General features: G+C 45.8%; 3 protein-coding genes across 5 annotated transcripts; 1 reads left to right on the top strand and 2 right to left on the bottom strand.

Moving 5' to 3' along the window:
- LOC8082627 (probable F-box protein At2g36090) lies at positions 1–2,963 on the bottom strand. 3 transcript variants are annotated; one of them, XM_021451087.1, is made up of 3 exons: positions 2,636–2,938; positions 1,081–1,904; positions 1–978 (listed from the first exon to the last, which is right to left on the bottom strand). In XM_021451087.1, the coding sequence occupies exons 2-3, from the start codon at positions 1,852–1,854 to the stop codon at positions 733–735; spliced, it is 1,020 nt and encodes a 339-aa protein (XP_021306762.1). In that variant the 5' UTR covers positions 1,855–1,904; positions 2,636–2,938; the 3' UTR covers positions 1–732. The 3 variants fall into 3 exon arrangements, with proteins under 3 accessions (XP_021306762.1, XP_021306761.1, XP_002465248.1); XM_021451086.1 differs by adding an exon at positions 2,366–2,533 and having other exon boundaries at positions 1–1,904; positions 2,636–2,937; XM_002465203.2 differs by having other exon boundaries at positions 1–1,904; positions 2,636–2,963.
- On the bottom strand, positions 8,970–10,891 carry LOC8080808 (cytochrome P450 93A3). Its single transcript, XM_002465202.2, has one exon. It carries the CDS (start codon positions 10,873–10,875, stop codon positions 9,193–9,195), a length of 1,683 nt encoding a protein of 560 aa, XP_002465247.2. The 5' UTR covers positions 10,876–10,891; the 3' UTR covers positions 8,970–9,192.
- On the top strand, positions 12,071–13,631 carry LOC8082626 (GDP-mannose 4,6 dehydratase 2). Its single transcript, XM_021452797.1, has 3 exons — positions 12,071–12,587; positions 12,792–12,869; positions 13,579–13,631. The coding sequence occupies exons 1-3, from the start codon at positions 12,071–12,073 to the stop codon at positions 13,629–13,631; spliced, it is 648 nt and encodes a 215-aa protein (XP_021308472.1).

The raw sequence follows: 16,036 nt of genomic DNA, 5'->3' as shown, positions 1-16,036 counted from the left end.
CGTGTTTCTTTTTTATTTTCTTAAAAATCAAATTGGTGCAAATGGCATTACTAGTGAGATTTTTGTAAGTAATGATGCATTGGCACCAAGGTGTATGGAACATATTTTTTGTTATAAGACTTCAGCTTCTATTGTTCTGGCAGTGTTCTACTGGTTTAATCATCTTTACTGGCTTACCGCTGAGCAGTCCAGCAGTGATCATGGGACTATATGATAGGATTATCAAGTAGGAAGATGGTCGACAAGTCAGGTCAGTCCGGTCGCTAGGGATTTGACACCCTAGTCATCTTGGTGGTGTGGATTATCAAGTACTCCCTCTGTTTCTAATTATAAAACATTTTGACTTTTCTAGATACACTGCTTTTACTATGCATCTAGATATAATGTATATTTAAGTACATAACAGAAACCATGAATCTAAAAAAACCAAAACCTCTTATAATTTGAAACGGAGTAGGAAGATGATCGATGAGCTACAGTCACTATGATCTATTGTAGTTTCTGAACCAATTGTGACTAGACTCTACTAGTAGAAATAACTGAATTTTGTAGCAGACTTTTATATTTTCCACTTTCATATATGAGGACATTAGATTATTTTCCCCATGAAATATCTAAGGAGAACTAATAACCAGCAATAATAAGTAGGCTGTGTTTACAAGCTCTCAAACATGTGCATCACTACAACATTTATTAAATCTGCAGCTAGCCTTATCTAGAAAGTCAAAACTTCTAAAATTTTCTATAGCACATGGTGCAGATAGCAGCAAATATTGTAATGCCACTGAAAATACAGAGTGTGTCGAACCGGCACTCACTGCGTATCTTCTCTTCTTTCAGCTCACTCTGTGCCTTCAGATACAAATTGCAAGACTCCAGCACCTCATCATAGTTCCTGCTCCGGTGGCAGCTCAGCGCCTCCTTGAGAAGGAGGAGGCTGCAGCGCCCGTTGAGATGAACACCGCCCATGTCTTCGATCTGCATACTCAGTTCCGTTAGCGCAAGTGTTGAAGGTTCCCCAGCCTCCTCGCTGCCCATGCTCGTCACATGGAATTTCATCAGCAGAATGCATTCTGCTACCTGGCAGGGCAGGACCTCCTTTGCCGGAAGGACAGACCCGAACCGTAGAACAAAATCAGTATCGGTTGGCCAGTGCCTCTGCCCACTCAGCGGGTGCCAACTCGTTAGGTTCACTGCCCGTTTCATCTTCCGGTTGACAATGATCCAGCTCAACTTTATGCCATCATTCAGTTCCCTCCATAGTTTCCCGTCTTTCCTTTCTTGCTCTATCGAGGGCACTGATGGTAAGTCATTGATGGTGGATAGGAATACCTCTCCATTATTGTTCTCATTGTTTTCAGCTGAGTGTTGAAACAAGTCTATCCGGAATGGGTAGTTATAGAACCATCCATTGGCACTGTCTGAGTTGGGAATTCCCCATATGACCTTTGAGTAGAGTGCACGGTCTTTGTACCATACATCAATCAAAGATACGAAATCTGAAGGCAATGAGGTTTCAAGCTCATCCATGTCATCATAGTAGTAGTAGTCAGACTCGGCCCATTCTTCAGCAAAGAAATTACTTTCATTAGTCTGAACCACAGGGACATCCTTGTTCAATATAAGGGTGAAACAATCTGCATAGAACTTCCTGAATCCACCAACAGAAACAATTAAGCTCCTAACATCATCTTGTCTTGTTGATGGCCACAGAGATGTGCAAGCATTTTCCCACAAATCCTCTTCATTTGATATGGCACGAAAATCAGCGCAGGCACAGCCTGCTCTTGCCAGAGCTGCAGCATCGAGACGCTTGAGTATGTCATAGAAAAGGTCGGCACTCAGCGATGCCATGATCACAGCCTGCTGCAGTTGCAGCTAAAAGAGAATGACACCAAATCAACCTGGAGCATAACAAAACAGGACTTTGGTTAGTTTCTTCTCAGTATACTAATTGACATACTATATCAACAAATCTTCAAAGGCAAAATATGTGGTGTGTTGCTGAAATTCTGGGCCATCATCAGTTAAATTTCTTGGAGTCCCAAGGCAGCCGAAGGAAAATACGGTGCATAGTAGGCCAAAACGACCAAATTCCCAGATCTGGAAAACTAAATGCATCCAGTTCCAAGCCTGCTCGGTAGCACAAAATCAATAGAATTGTCCTGAAACTTACAGTTGTTATTTATAATCACAGATACTCTTTCTCCGCTTCTATTGCACTCTGACAATGAATGAAACTAACATTTTCAATTGGCCAGAGAAGCAATGCTGTGGTTACTCCATTGATGCCCAACAAAAGAACTGGGCACGTGCTTAGCAATGAACTAATAGCATCTAATAAAACATGAGTTGGGAAACCAACCAGTCTTTGGCCAGGCACTGGGAGGAGGCAACGAACAGGTTGTACATAAGTTCTATTGGAGTGACAGCCTCTTGCTGGTGAGGGAGGGAAGAAACCATGGGCAGGAAACTAAATCTGAATCAGAACCGCCCCCAAAAAAAAAAACCCCCCACAGATCTATGGTTACAGCTGCAGGAGGAGCAAGAAGCATCGAATAAGGGAGGAGGAGGTCGAAAGCACAACAAAATCCTCCGGATGGGAAGAGGGAGACGAGAGAATTGGCAAGCTCACCTCAAGAATCAAGAATCGTCAGGTGGATGAGGTAGAGACGACAGACGACTGACTGACTATTCAGTATTCCCTACTCCTTGAGCAGCACAAGGTGGTGGCGTCAGGGTTTAAATAAGGACAGGCCCCAGCTGCAGAGGCTGCAGCTGTCCCCAGGTTCGGCCTCGCATCGCATCGTGAGTAACGTCGCCGGATTAGGCCGGAACATGGTGTACGCGGGGTCGCGGCTCGCGGCTCGCGGGCGTACCAACGAGCCACGCGGCGACGGCCGGCCTGCCGGCTGCGCGGCGTTGTGTTCTCTTTCGCAGCCTCCGCGGTGCAGGACGACCCGGTCCTGTGCCGATCTGCCAGCGCACACCCTTTTTTTCTTGGGGGTGCCGGCCGGTGCACAGTTGGCCGATGCTCTCGGCTCTCCCCTCGGTTATATTTTACTGTATACTCCATCCATCCATTTAAGTTATTCCAAGAATCTTGGAGATTCAAATTTTTCTAAGTTTGACCAAATTTATATAATAAAATAATTATTATTATGATACTCCCTCCGTCCACAAAAGAGTCAATTTCTAGAGTTGTCCTAAGTCAAACTTTTTAAACTTTGACCAAATTTCTAGAAAAAAATGCTAAGATTTATAGTATCAAATTAGTATTATTAGATTCATCATAGAATATATTTTCATATAATGTGTATTTTATATTATAGATGTTGTTACTCTTTTCTATAAAGTTAGTCAAACTTTAAAAAGTTTGACTGGCACGGATTCTATGAATTGATTCTTTCGGGGACGGAGGGAGTACTAACTAAGTATCATTAGATTCTTTCTTAATTATATTTTTATAGTTTACTCACTTTACGTTACAAATCTTAGTATTTTCTCTATAATTTTGGTCAAACGTGAAAATGCTTTGACTCTTCAAGATTCTTGGAATGACTTACAATTTGGGATAGAGAGAGTACCTATCTAGATATTAGATATACATCACATGTAGATACATAAAAACTATAAGGCCTTGTTTACTTCCAAAAAATTTTGCAAAATAGAAATAGTAGCATTTTCGTTTGTATTTGACAAATATTGTCCAATTATAGACTAACTAGGCTCAAAAGATTCGTCTCGTCAATTCCGACCAAACTGTGCAATTAGTTTTTATTTTCATCTATATTTAATACTTCATGCATACGTCTAAAGATTCGATGTGACGGGGAATCTGAAAAATTTTGTAAAATTTTTGGAGAACTAAACAAAGCCTAAAGGTATATAGTTCGAGCATCTCCAACAATTTGTCAAAAATTACTTGGCAAATCTTATGATTTGGCAAGTGGCTAAAACAATATGGCAAGTAAAAAAAATTGTATCTTCAATAGTTTGCCATTTGAGATAATGCATGTACTGCAAGATCATGCATGTACGAGTGAAGTTGTATGGACCGCATGCAGGGAGCACGTCACTTGTGCGTGCTGGTCTAGCTTTTACGGGATGGCAAACCAGATGGCAAGTTGAGACCGACGCACATATATGCGCCGGTGGAGGTAGGAAATGACAAGTTGCCAAATTTTAGCAAGTCATTTGCTAAACTGTTGGAAAGGTGGTTTCTTTAGTTTAGCTAAAAAAATTGAAGGATAGCAAGTGGGTTTAGCAAACTATTCGAGGAGGTGATGAAGGATGGAAGTAATTTGAGGTACGACGAAGTCGATAACAAAGAAAGTAAAATAAAATTAAAATGGCTCAAGAGCACAACAGGTATATAATAGCACAAATGTCAATTTATATCAATCTTTGCTAATTGCAACATATACCTCTTGACCTCTAGTTTCCCTTTGCTTTTGGATGCATTTATATTATACACACCATTCCACCATGCTCCAAAAAATAACCAATCAAAGTAACTAATATCCAACTAGTAATTAAACAAACAACTCAGCATTGGAGACAAAAAGGATTTAGAGTTGGGTCTTACGGTGCGATTTGTGCCTGTCTATGTAAGTATGTATTGTGCGTACACTGGCCACTGCTTGTTTGCTTGTGTGGTGTGACCTGAGTGAGTGAGGACTGAAGTTGTGGAGATCCATAGCGTACACTGGCCAGGCAAAGCCCATGTACGGCCAGGCCCATATACACATGTCGGCCCAAATGTGTCATCGAAATAACAGTTCGTCAAGTCAACAACAGTGAGGCGTTGTTTAGTTGCAACCAAAATCTAAAAGCTTTTCAAGATTTTCTATCATACAAATCTTGCGACACATGTCTAGAGCATTAAATATAAATAAAAAAATAACTAATTGCACAATTTATCTATAATTTGCGATGCGAATATTTTGAGCATAGTTAGTTTATAGTTGAACAATAATTGGTAGCCGCCCATACTCCTACTATGAAGTCATCAGTCATGCCATGTTTCCTTTTTTTTTTTGGCGAGCAAATCAAGCCATTACTCAATTACCAGTCCTGATGCACTATCAGTAGCAACCCTTCTTGCAAAGTGCCATCTCGCGAACTACTCTCCTCTCACGGCCCATCCCATATCCGCAGGTGCCCGGCCCGGGCCCAAAGGCAAAACGAGGCAGAGCGGGGCCACTCCACTCCCGTCTCCGTCTCCATCTCCATCTCCATCTCCATCTCCATCTCATGCACATCATGGCCAATTGACCAGCGTCAAGACACGCGTCCGATCCTGAAGCCGTTCTGTTACAGTAGGAAAAAAAACACTGTACTAAATTGGCACGTGCGTGTAGACGGTTGTACTGCTCCCCACGTCATGTACCGGATGTTGAAGCAGTTTTTCTAATTATTATCATCATTATTATTTCCTAAAGTAAATCTGTTTTCATTTATTAATCCGGTGTTCGACATTTTCACACCACATCAAAATAGAATTTATTTTTATTTATTAATTTAGTGTTAACAAATTTGATAGATATACTTAAACGAATATTCTCGTTGTTTTGTAGAGGTCCTCCATCGTGTAGGCGCTGGCTGACGCTGGCGCGCAGGGCGCCAGGATGAGGTGGTCCCCACCGCTCTTCATCCCCTGGCGTGGATTCGCTGGAGCGGATCTATACTGTTTGTGGACACGCGGAGGACCACCTCACCATCTACAACTGTTTCTGGTACGTACTACTCTATGGCCTTGTTTAGCGGGTGTTCAAAAAAACTCTGCTCCACAAACCACAAACTTCACCATAGAGCAGCTCCATAAAAAAGTGCTCTCACAACTCCACCTTTTTTTCTCGAACTGAGTGCGTGGAGCTCAAACCGTTTACCTAAAAAACGTGGAGCGGAGCTGAAAAACGTGTAGCAGAGCAGTCCCAAACACCCCCTTAGTTCCTGAAAAATTTTGTAAAATTTTTCAGATTCTCCGTCACGCCGAATCTTTAGACGTATGCATAGAGTATTATGAAAATTAAAACTAATTACACAGTTTGATCGGAATTGACGAGACGAATCTTTTGAGCCTAGTTAGTCTATAATTGGATAATATTTGTCAAATACAAACGAAAGTGCTACTATTTTTATTTTGCAAAATTTTTTAGAAGTAAAGAAGTCCATATGCACAAAGTACTACAGTACTCTACGTTGCACTCCACTACAGTACTCCTATGTACAGTACGAGGGTCTGCACTGTATGCATCTCTGTTCCATGATACCACCATGTCATGTCGACGGCCTTGTTTAGTTCCAAAATTTTTTGGCAAAATGAGCACTGTAGCAATTTCGTTTGTATTTTACAAATATTATTCAATCATAGACTAACTAGGCTTAAAAAATTCGTCTCGTCAATTCCGACTAAACTGTAGAATTAGTTTTTATTTTTATCTATATTTAATACTCTATGCATACGTCTAAAGATTCGATGTGATGGGGAATCTGAAAAATTTTGCAAAATTTTTGGAAAACTAAACAAGGCGTCATATATGTCAAAAGCATCATATATGTCAAAAGCATCATATATGTCAACTTCGCTGCAGCACACGTGTGCTGTTGTGCCAAGCCGTCCTACTGTATGTTGCATGCGTCGTGAAGGACTTGTTTAGTTCCGAAAAGATTTCAGATTTCGGTACCGTAGTATTTTTGTTTTTATTTGACAAATATTATCCAATCACAGACAAACTAGGCTCAAAAGATTCATCTCGTGATTTACAGGCAAACTGTGTAATTAGTTTTTGTTTTCATCTATATTTAGTGCTTCATGCATGTGCCGCAAGATTCGATGTGACGGAGAATCTTGAAAACTTTTTGGATTTCGGTGGGAACTAAACAAGGCCCAAAGTCTCGGGCCCTGTTTAGTTACTTACCTAAAAAATTTTCATCCATCCTATCGAATCTTTGGACACATGCATGGAACATTAAATGTAGATAAAAAAAATAAACTAATTACACAGTTTGGTTGAAAATCACGAGACGAATCTTTTAAGCCTAGTTACTCCATAATTAGCCTTAAGTGCTACAGTAACCTACATGCGCTAATGATAGATTAATTATACTTAATAGATTTGTCTTGCAGTTTTCTGATGAGCTATGTAATTTGTCTTTTTTATTAGTTTCTAAAAACCCTTTCCGACATCCTTCCGACACATCCGATGTGACACTAAAAAATTTCATCCGCGCCTTAGAGTACGAAGGTGAGGTGCCGTCTGGTTTGCCGTAGGGATTATAGGAAATCTGGATTCTGGATTTGGATTTTACAATCCAGCAGATTCTAGTCTAGTCTAGACAATAAAATCTCCCTATGTTTGGACACTGGATTCTACATATAGAGAATTGTTTTAGAAAGAGAAGCTGAGCCAATATAATACCATAGTATTTTTCATTTTATTTGATAATTAATATTCAATTATAAATTAATTAGACTTAAAAGATTCGTTTTGTTTTTTTATTTTACAAACAGTATATATTTAATATGTTATGCGTGTGTCTTGGGTGATAAAAAAACTATGAAACCAAACGGGGCCCCTGCGCCCAGCGCACTAGTAGCTATATAAATAAAACACACCCAAAAGAAACTGACGTTTCTGCGTGGTGGATGGACATTCTTTTCGGCGCAGCTAGTAGTAGTAGATCCGCACATCACCGGCGGCCGACGGAGCGGGAGCGGCCCCTTCTTCCTCCCAGACGCCCGGTCCGCCCCACCCCACCCCACCCCACCCGACTCCCGTTCCCGTCGTCTAGAGTCCTGTCGCCGTCAGTCCGCGCGCATCCCGTGCCGTGGGAAAGGAAGGAGGTCCCCGCCCCGCCCCGCCCCGCCCGTAGGCGCGGCAACCATGCAAGTACCACTGGTTTCGGTCCCCGGCCCGGAACGGAAGGCCGTAATCGGAGGTCTCGTTCGCGTGCATGCGCCATGGCAACAGCTGGGTCTGGTTGTGGTCACCACAGGCTAGCTGCTGCTATGCTATGCAAATTGCACAATGCAAGGTTCCTCTTCTTCAGTTCCTGGACGACCCCGCCGGCCCGGTGCTGGCTGTCCTCTCCTGATCTCCTCTCCGTGATGGCGGGACTATCTGGATCCGCGGCAGGCCATGATCGACCATGCATATATCGATCGGAGGCTTAAGCGACGTAAATGACGTGGCACAAGGAAAAAAAATTACTAGACGGTTGTGGTACTCAACATTTTCTAGACGTGGCAGTTTCAGTGTTATAGCTATTATTATTACACGTGGATAAGGATGTCACACATGTACTATACAGCAGCTGTGTATGTGTAAAAGTTTAGTTTCAACCAAGGTTTTTAATTTCGTTATCGCAAAAATTTCGGCCACCACCGAAATTACCGAATTTTGCGAAATTCGGCCGAAATTTCGCCGAAATTTTTTTAGAGACTAGCACATGAAGTATGCTTTTATTTTTTTAAAAAAAATAGATCTAAACAAGTATCAATATGATTTATGATTACACATCTATTGAATAGAAGAATATGCAATATAAACAATAAAAAATATGAGTCTAAAGTTATATAGCACATGTATTAGTATATAATAAAATTTCGGATTTTTCTTTCGGCCACCACCGAAATTACCGAAATTCGCGAAATTTCGCCGAAATTTTGAACCCTGGTTTCAACTAATGCTTTTATGCTAGGACTCTGTTTGTTGTCTTATAAGTCGTATTTTTTCGGGCAGCCAACAGTGTTTTTCTCTAGCTTGTGCCTAAACACCCAAAAACTATTACTCGGAATTATTTAAAAAAGACGACCATGATCCAGTATGTTCCCTTTTTTTTTGAATCTGAGTATTCATCCGTGCACAACAAAAGTAGATGCATCTGTCCTACATACTATTTGGCTGCAGGCAACGTTTGTTTGTGTTTGGTTCCATGGGTGATCTGATTCTTATCCTCAATAATTGCAAACGAACTGCATGTGTCACAGTGAAATATAGTATATTATATACTACATAAACAGAAACATAAACGTGCCGGTTTGTAAGTAACACACACACACACAGAGTGGTAAATAAAGCCGTAATATAAAGGCGATCGAAAAGGTTCTTGCCCCCTCGTGGAGAGGAAAGGGACACATCTGAGCCGAGACTGCATCCATCCGCATGTACGTGTCGGCGATGCTAGCTAGGCAGCTCTCGCCGGCAGCGGATTGAGGCGCGGCGTCGGGATGAGCACGAGATGGTTCTTCCGGGCGGGGACGAGCCCCGCTTGCTCCTCCATGTCCAAGGGCGGCGCCTTGGACTGCCCCGGCGGGACGGGCACATCCCACTCGAAGCACTGCACCAGCGCGGCTAGGAACGCCGGCACGGCCTGCATGGCGAGGCCCATGCCGGGGCATGCGCGGCGCCCGCTCCCGAACGGCATGAGCTGCGTGTGCTGCCCCTTGGGGTCGACGCCGGCGCCCTCGCCGCCGGGCATGAACCGCTCGGGCCGGAACTGCAGCGGCTCCTCCCAGCACCCCGGGTCGCGGCCGATGGAGAAGATGTTGAAGAAGACGGAGGTCTTGGGCGGGATCACGTAGCCCCGGACGTGCACCGGCTCGATGGTCTCCCGATGCGCGATCACGGCCGGCGGCTGAAGACGCAGCGTCTCCTTGAAGACGGCCTGCAGGTAGGGCAGCCGCGCCACGTCCTGCTCACCGACCAGCCGCGACGCGCCCACCACGGCGTCCAGCTCCGCGCGCAGCTTGTCCATGCAGGAACGGTGGTTGATGAGCAGCGCCAGCGCCCACTCCACGCTCGTCGCCGTGGTGTCGGAGCCCGCCGTGAAGATGTCCAGCACGAACGCCTTGATGTTCTCCCTGCTCAGCTTCACCTCGGCGTTCACGTCCTCCGCCGCGTCCATGAGGATGTCCAGAAGGTCCTTGCTGATGTTTTTGTCGGCGGTGGTGGTGCTGTGTCCCTGCCCATGCTGCCGACGACGGTTCTCCTCCTTGCCCGTGATCATGATCTCCAGCAGGGCGTCGAACTTGTCGCGGACCTCGCGCGTCCTCCGCGTGAGCCCCTGCAGGTCCCAGCCGCGGCAGAGCGCGACGTAGTCCTCGACGTTGAAGGCGCCGACGAGCTCGGCGACGTGCTTGGCGCAGTCCCTGGCGGCCTCCGTCATGTGGCCCGGCAGCGCGCTGGCCACCATGCGCATGATGGCGTTGTTGGACATGCTGATGAGGTGGCGGCTGACGTCGATGGCCTCCCCGTTGTCGGCCGCGCGGCGCGCCGCCGCCAGCACGGCGGCCAGCTCGGCCTCCCGCACGGGGCGGAGCTGGTCGACGGTCCGCGGTCCCAGCAGCTCGGACATGCAGAGGCGCTTCATGAAGCGCCAGTGCGGGCCGTAGGGCGCGAACGCGAAGCCGGCGTCGTCGTAGGCGAGGTGGCGCGTGACGGCCGTGAGCGGACGCTCCGCGATGCTGGCCTCGTGCTTGAGGAGGTCCCGGGCGGCGTCGGCGGTGCCGGCCACGACGCAGTGCGTGGAGGGCCCGAGGCGGAGGTAGACGAGGGGACCGTAGCGCGCCAGGATGCGGTCGAAGGCCCTGTGCGGCGGCGGGCGGATGAGGTGCAGGTGGCCGATGAGCGGGAGCGCCATCGGGCTCGGGGGCAGCCTCCTGCTGCTGCGGTTGCTCCATCTGGAGATGACGACGAAGGTGGAGAGCGCCAGGAGGAGCAGGACGCCGGGGAGTAGGGCCAGGTCACCGCCGCCGCCGCTGGCAGCAGCAGCTGCTGCTGCTTCCATTTCTGCTCTCGTCTCGTCTCCGTCTCGTATGCTGTGGCCTGTGGCTGCTGGCTGGCTAGTTGTTATTCGTCCCTTATACATAGTACTCCAGTACTACAATAGAAGATGGGGCAGTGCAGTGGTGAATGGTGAGTGAGACGGGCAGCCAAAAGGCAGGACCAGGAGCGACGGGGAGGAACGCAGGCCACGCAGCCGAACGCGGGCCGCCCGTACGTGCTACTCTCACCAGAAGTAAGGGAGAGGGTGCAGTACCGTTCAAACCCTAGGGCCTAGCCGCCTAGGGGCTTCCGACCGAGGCGAAATGAAAGTAGGGCACGTACAACGCCAATTATTATCCTCAGCTACTTAGCTTGTTCACTTAAGATTATCCTATTAACAGTATTTTGTAAGAAATCAGATAACAGTATTTTTAATCATAACTTATGAGCCAAACTCTCCTAAATATAATTAAATAAGGAGAGATAGAACCGTCGTGTCAACACTCCGTGGCTTTCCTGCCGGCATCGCCATTGCTACGCCTTGCTACTCCCGTATTCCTATTAGCCGGCGTCGCTGCACTCGACATGTGCCGAAGAAGAAACCTGTGTGCCGAAACAACCCCGCTTCGAATGTACCCGGGAGCACGCGTGTTCGTCGTCGACGACCATGGCTCGCATCTCTCTCTTCTTTAATTGCTGCACACACTGAACAGGTTTTTAGCAAAATTTTAGCTGCATACAAACAGCATTTCCGGGCGTGTTGTACGTATCTGCCCTAAGATAATATAAGCAATTAAGCATGTCCTATTTAATTACTTGGCTAAAAAGTTATAGTGGAAAGTATTATTTATTAATTTATTGTGACAAAAAAACGATACTAAATAATTAATAGATTCAGCAAAAATAAACATCAAGCAAACGGAGGAGGACACTACTGCAGAAACGAACTTCCGTGACGTTGCTACTATTCACTCCGTGGTGGGCGTTTTTTTTGCCCGCTGCGGTAAATCTCATGATTTACCATGACGGGCACTTTTAATTAACCGCGACGGACACTTTTGCCCGCTGCGGTAAATATATATTTTCCGTGACGGACATATTAAGATGTCAGCTGCGGTAAATTGATTTACCGCAGCGGGCAACCTATCATGCCCGTCACAGTAAATTTCGAAGCCCAAATAACCCACCAGTGGCCCGATAGCAAGGGTCATATAAATACTCCATCCCCCTGCGAGAGCAGATCTGACCGCCAACCCTCTACCCCAAATTTGCAATCCCCTTCCTCCCTCGCTTCCCAAATGGCTCATTCCAACAACGCGGCCGCCACTGCCCTTGCGCCGGCGCGGAAGGTGGCGCTGATCACGAGCATCACGGGGCTGCTCCTATCCAAGAGGTACGAGGTGCTGGACCACATCCGCCGCTCCTCCAACTTCAACACGCAGCGACTGGACCACATCTACCACGACCTGCACGCGGTGTCGTCGTCGCCGCGGCCCCCGATGCGGCTCCACTACGCTGACCTCTCCGACTCCTCGTCCCTCCGCTGCGCGCTCGACGCCATTTGCCCCGACAAGGTCTACAACCTCGCCGCGCAGTCGCACGTCGCCATCTCCTTCGAGGTCCCCGACTACACTGCCGACGTCACCGCCACGAGGGCGCTCCACATGCTCGTGGTCGTCCGCCTCTCGTGCAAGCCCATCCGCTACTACCATGCGACTCCTCGGAGATGTTCAGCTCCACGCCGCCACCGCAGAGCAAGGACACACCCTTCCACCCGCGCTCCCCCTACGCCGCTGCCAAGGTCGTCGTGCACTGGTACACCGTCAACTACCGGCGGTGCTAGGGTTTCCTTGATGGGCTCGTCGGGCCTCTGGATGGGCTCGGCGGGCCTGTCCAGATTTTTTTTGTTTTTTTAAATCATTAACCGTGACGGGCAACATAAGGTGCCCGCTGCGGTTAATGAGATTAACCGCAGCGGACACCTTATGTTGCCTGCTGCGGTAATTCCATTTTACGCAGCGGGCATAGGCGCCCGCCACGGTGAGTCCACGATTAACCGTGACCTTCCATTCGTGGCGGACGCCAATGTCCGCTGTGGTAAACGTAAAGTGTCCGTCACTGTTAACAGTTGTGTAGTAGTGGGATCGCCCTCGCCCGATCGCGTGCGTCGCCTCGCTGCCATTGTACCCGGGGCAGAGAGCCGGAGGAGGACGTACGGGATACATTTGCACTACTCGTTTCTTCGAAGCTGCATGTCCGGCTTCCTGCAAGTGTTGGGGCCTTTATTTGATTTATTATCTACACAAAATCTTATGTGTATAAAAAATACATACATATATGATTTAAAAAATGTTCTAGCTAACAAAATATTATATAATTAACATATATTAAAAAGCAGGTGCTCGTATTTTTCGAATTTATTTTAAAATTTAATATAGGCGGCATCTCTGACAACAGTAAGTGTGTCAGTTTGTTTGAACTTATCTGCTGAATCTGTCAGCTATTCAGCAGTATTTTTCACTTATAAAAAAATCAACAAACAGTATTTTTAGTCATGACTTATCAGTCAAGCGAACAACACGGTCGAGACCTATCAGTCAAGGTGCTTCTAGAGGTAGGGTTTACCTACATATGTTCATATAGGTGAGTGTGGCTATGTATTGACGTCTACATTGTACAATGTAATTCTAAAAAAAATCAGCGACATAATATATTGCATTACTGTACATATCCTATTATATCGATGATTCTAAATAAATATTATAATTGTATTCATCTCATTTATATGCGACCATTTTTGTATCAGAAAAGGTGGAGGGCTTGACGGAGAACTTTGAGGCCGTCCGAGAAGGAGAATAATGAAACTAAGGTGGTGGGGGAGTTCAGTTTTGGAGAGTAGATCGAAGGATCTTCCGGCGGTGGGCAAGGTGCTGACAGAAAGGGCGATCAAGGTTGAGGCCCTTGGCTGGATCTGGTGCCCTGGAGATGGCATGGAATGCAAGGATCTTGGCAACAACCATTTTCTCTTCACCTTCTCGCAAGTCTCATATTGTAAGTGCAGTCAAGTCCTAATTATAGGTTTTGATGATAATGATCATACGATTAGAGGACTAATGAGATTTATCAAGATGACAAGTAGGTAAAATAAGAATGAGGATAATACATAAGATCGTGGAGCCCAATTTACAAAAGGATGCGGTGATGGACTCAAAGACATTTAAATTCTTTGATATTTGATCTTGAGTTTAGGCTATGCCGCACTATAAAAAGAGATGTAAATTTATTTGGTCTGAGGAAGATAGAGTGCTCAAGCATAATAATAAAAATCAAGAGAGTGACATAAAATCACCTCACAAACACTTAGTTGCTCTTTGTAGACTTTCGTATGTTGGAAGTTCGGGCAACTGCCGGAAGTTCTAGCTCCCTTTGCAAGCAAGCCCAGTGGACTTACATATGAATAGTGTTTTGGTATAGAGACAAAAGTTTTAGCTTAGATCTGAACAGTTGGATTTCAGCTAAGAATATAAATAGCTCTCTCCTCTTTTCTAATTGTTACCCACTTATTTCACTTGACAACACCTTCAGTAAAAGTGTTCTCAAGCTCACCCTCTCATCTCCTCTTTGCTCCTAGATCCAAATCTTGCAAGAGATTGAGTTGAGAGAAGAGATTTGGTGAGAGAAACATCGATTTAAGCTTGAGCACTTGATTTCTTCGTTAAGTTGGTTGGATTTGCATTTGTTACTTTTGGAGCTTTGCCCCTAACTGGCTAGACGTCGTCCAAGAGCTCCCAATTTGTAGGAAAACTTTAGAAAGTTTTGTATCACCATAAATTTTCTAGTAAAGAACTCAAGTTTACCTTTGTGGTTGCTTGCGAGATTCAAGGAGGTGAAAAGACTCCAACCTTAGTGGTCACCTCAACAATGAGGATGTACACAAGCCTTAGTGGCGAGCCGAACCTCAGAATAAATTTTTGTGTCCCACATGTTTATTGTTGTTGTGTTTACCTGCTGTTATTTGCTCTTTATTGTCCCTCTCTTCCTCAAGTTATTTATTAGGTTTTGGTCCGGATCTAGAAGAGGTGTCAATATGTTACTACAAAGCAAATTGAAGTACTATATTGATGTGGAGGTCTCAGAGACTGGTGGGGATGGATGGCGTTTTATGGGGGTCTATGGTGATGCGAAGACAAAGTTGAAGTTCAAGATGTGGGAGATGTTGTGTGTGATTTGCAAACACAACATCCACCCTTGATATCATGGTTGTGTGCCAAGGACTTCAACGAGACTCTTTTCCACCATGAGAAGGAAGGGGGCTTGCCGAGGGCACATGTGTGCTTGGATCGATTCAAGGGAACGCTGGAGTTGTGTGGTCTCCATGATTTGGGGTTTGTGGGAGATGTTTTCACGTGGAGGAACAAACAGACCAAGGGGATAACCACATTAGGGAAAGGTTGGACAGCGCAATGGCGGACGCGGAGTGGAGAGGCAGAAATTTCCACTAGTGTTTGTAAAGAATGGGGATACGTTTCATTCTGACCAGGTTTGGTGGTTATTATAATAGAGAGGCCGCTCAATAGGAGTCTGGCTAGGGGCTCAAATCTTTTCAAGTTTGAGGCCAACTGGTTGAAAGAGGAAATGGAGAAGCGTCTAGCCTAGAAGTAGTTAGAGAAATGAAGACACGAGACGATCAGTGATGCAGCAGTAGGGAGGGAGGCAGTTTGGGTCTGGTGCTTTAAAGTTGAAAGATTGGATCAGCAAATAGACTTGTATTACATGCGAAGAGCACATGTAAATTGGTTACAATATGGTGATCGCGATACTAGTTTTTCCACAAAACATGCTCTGAACGAAGGAGAAATTGTTTACGAAATTTTTAAAAAAGGAGGATGGGTGGTGAATGAAGAGGAGAAGAAGGCTTTCAATGATAACCATTTTGCATAGCTTTTCAGGTCTAGTGGCGGTGGTGATGAGGGGAGGGTGCAGTAAATTCTTGAAGCTGTACAGCCCCGTGTTACACCCCACATGAATGAGCATTGGACTCGATAATGGTCCAGATGGTATGCCATCGCTTTTCTTCAAGGAGTTCTAGGACTTTGTGTGTGTGTGTGGGGGGGGGGGAGTTGACAACTAGAGTTATGCTAGTTATGAATGGTCAAAACATTCGTGAGGGCTGGAACGACACTGCCATAGCCTTGATCCCGAAGACCGAACACTCAAAGAAAGTAACTGAGCTCCAGCCGATAAACCTTTGCAACATGGTGTAC

This window comes from Sorghum bicolor, chromosome 1, assembly GCF_000003195.3.
Source record: "Sorghum bicolor cultivar BTx623 chromosome 1, Sorghum_bicolor_NCBIv3, whole genome shotgun sequence".
Classification (NCBI taxonomy): Eukaryota; Viridiplantae; Streptophyta; class Magnoliopsida; order Poales; family Poaceae; genus Sorghum; species Sorghum bicolor.
This window is presented reverse-complemented; position numbering and strand designations above follow the sequence as displayed.

What these genes read in the sequence shown, in the direction of transcription:
- LOC8082627 (XM_002465203.2), bottom strand. Translation starts at nt 1,854, where the DNA reads ATGGCATCGCTGAGTGCCGACCTTTTCTATGACATACTCAAGCGTCTC.
- LOC8080808 (XM_002465202.2), bottom strand. Translation starts at nt 10,875, where the DNA reads ATGTATAAGGGACGAATAACAACTAGCCAGCCAGCAGCCACAGGCCAC.
- LOC8082626 (XM_021452797.1), top strand. Translation starts at nt 12,071, where the DNA reads ATGGCTCATTCCAACAACGCGGCCGCCACTGCCCTTGCGCCGGCGCGG. An exon ending in GCCAAGGTCGTCGTGCACTG is followed by an intron (nt 12,588 to 12,791) that starts GTACACCGTCAA and finishes CATTTTACGCAG; the next exon opens with CGGGCATAGGCGCCCGCCAC. An exon ending in GGACGCCAATGTCCGCTGTG is followed by an intron (nt 12,870 to 13,578) that starts GTAAACGTAAAG and finishes TTTTTGTATCAG; the next exon opens with AAAAGGTGGAGGGCTTGACG.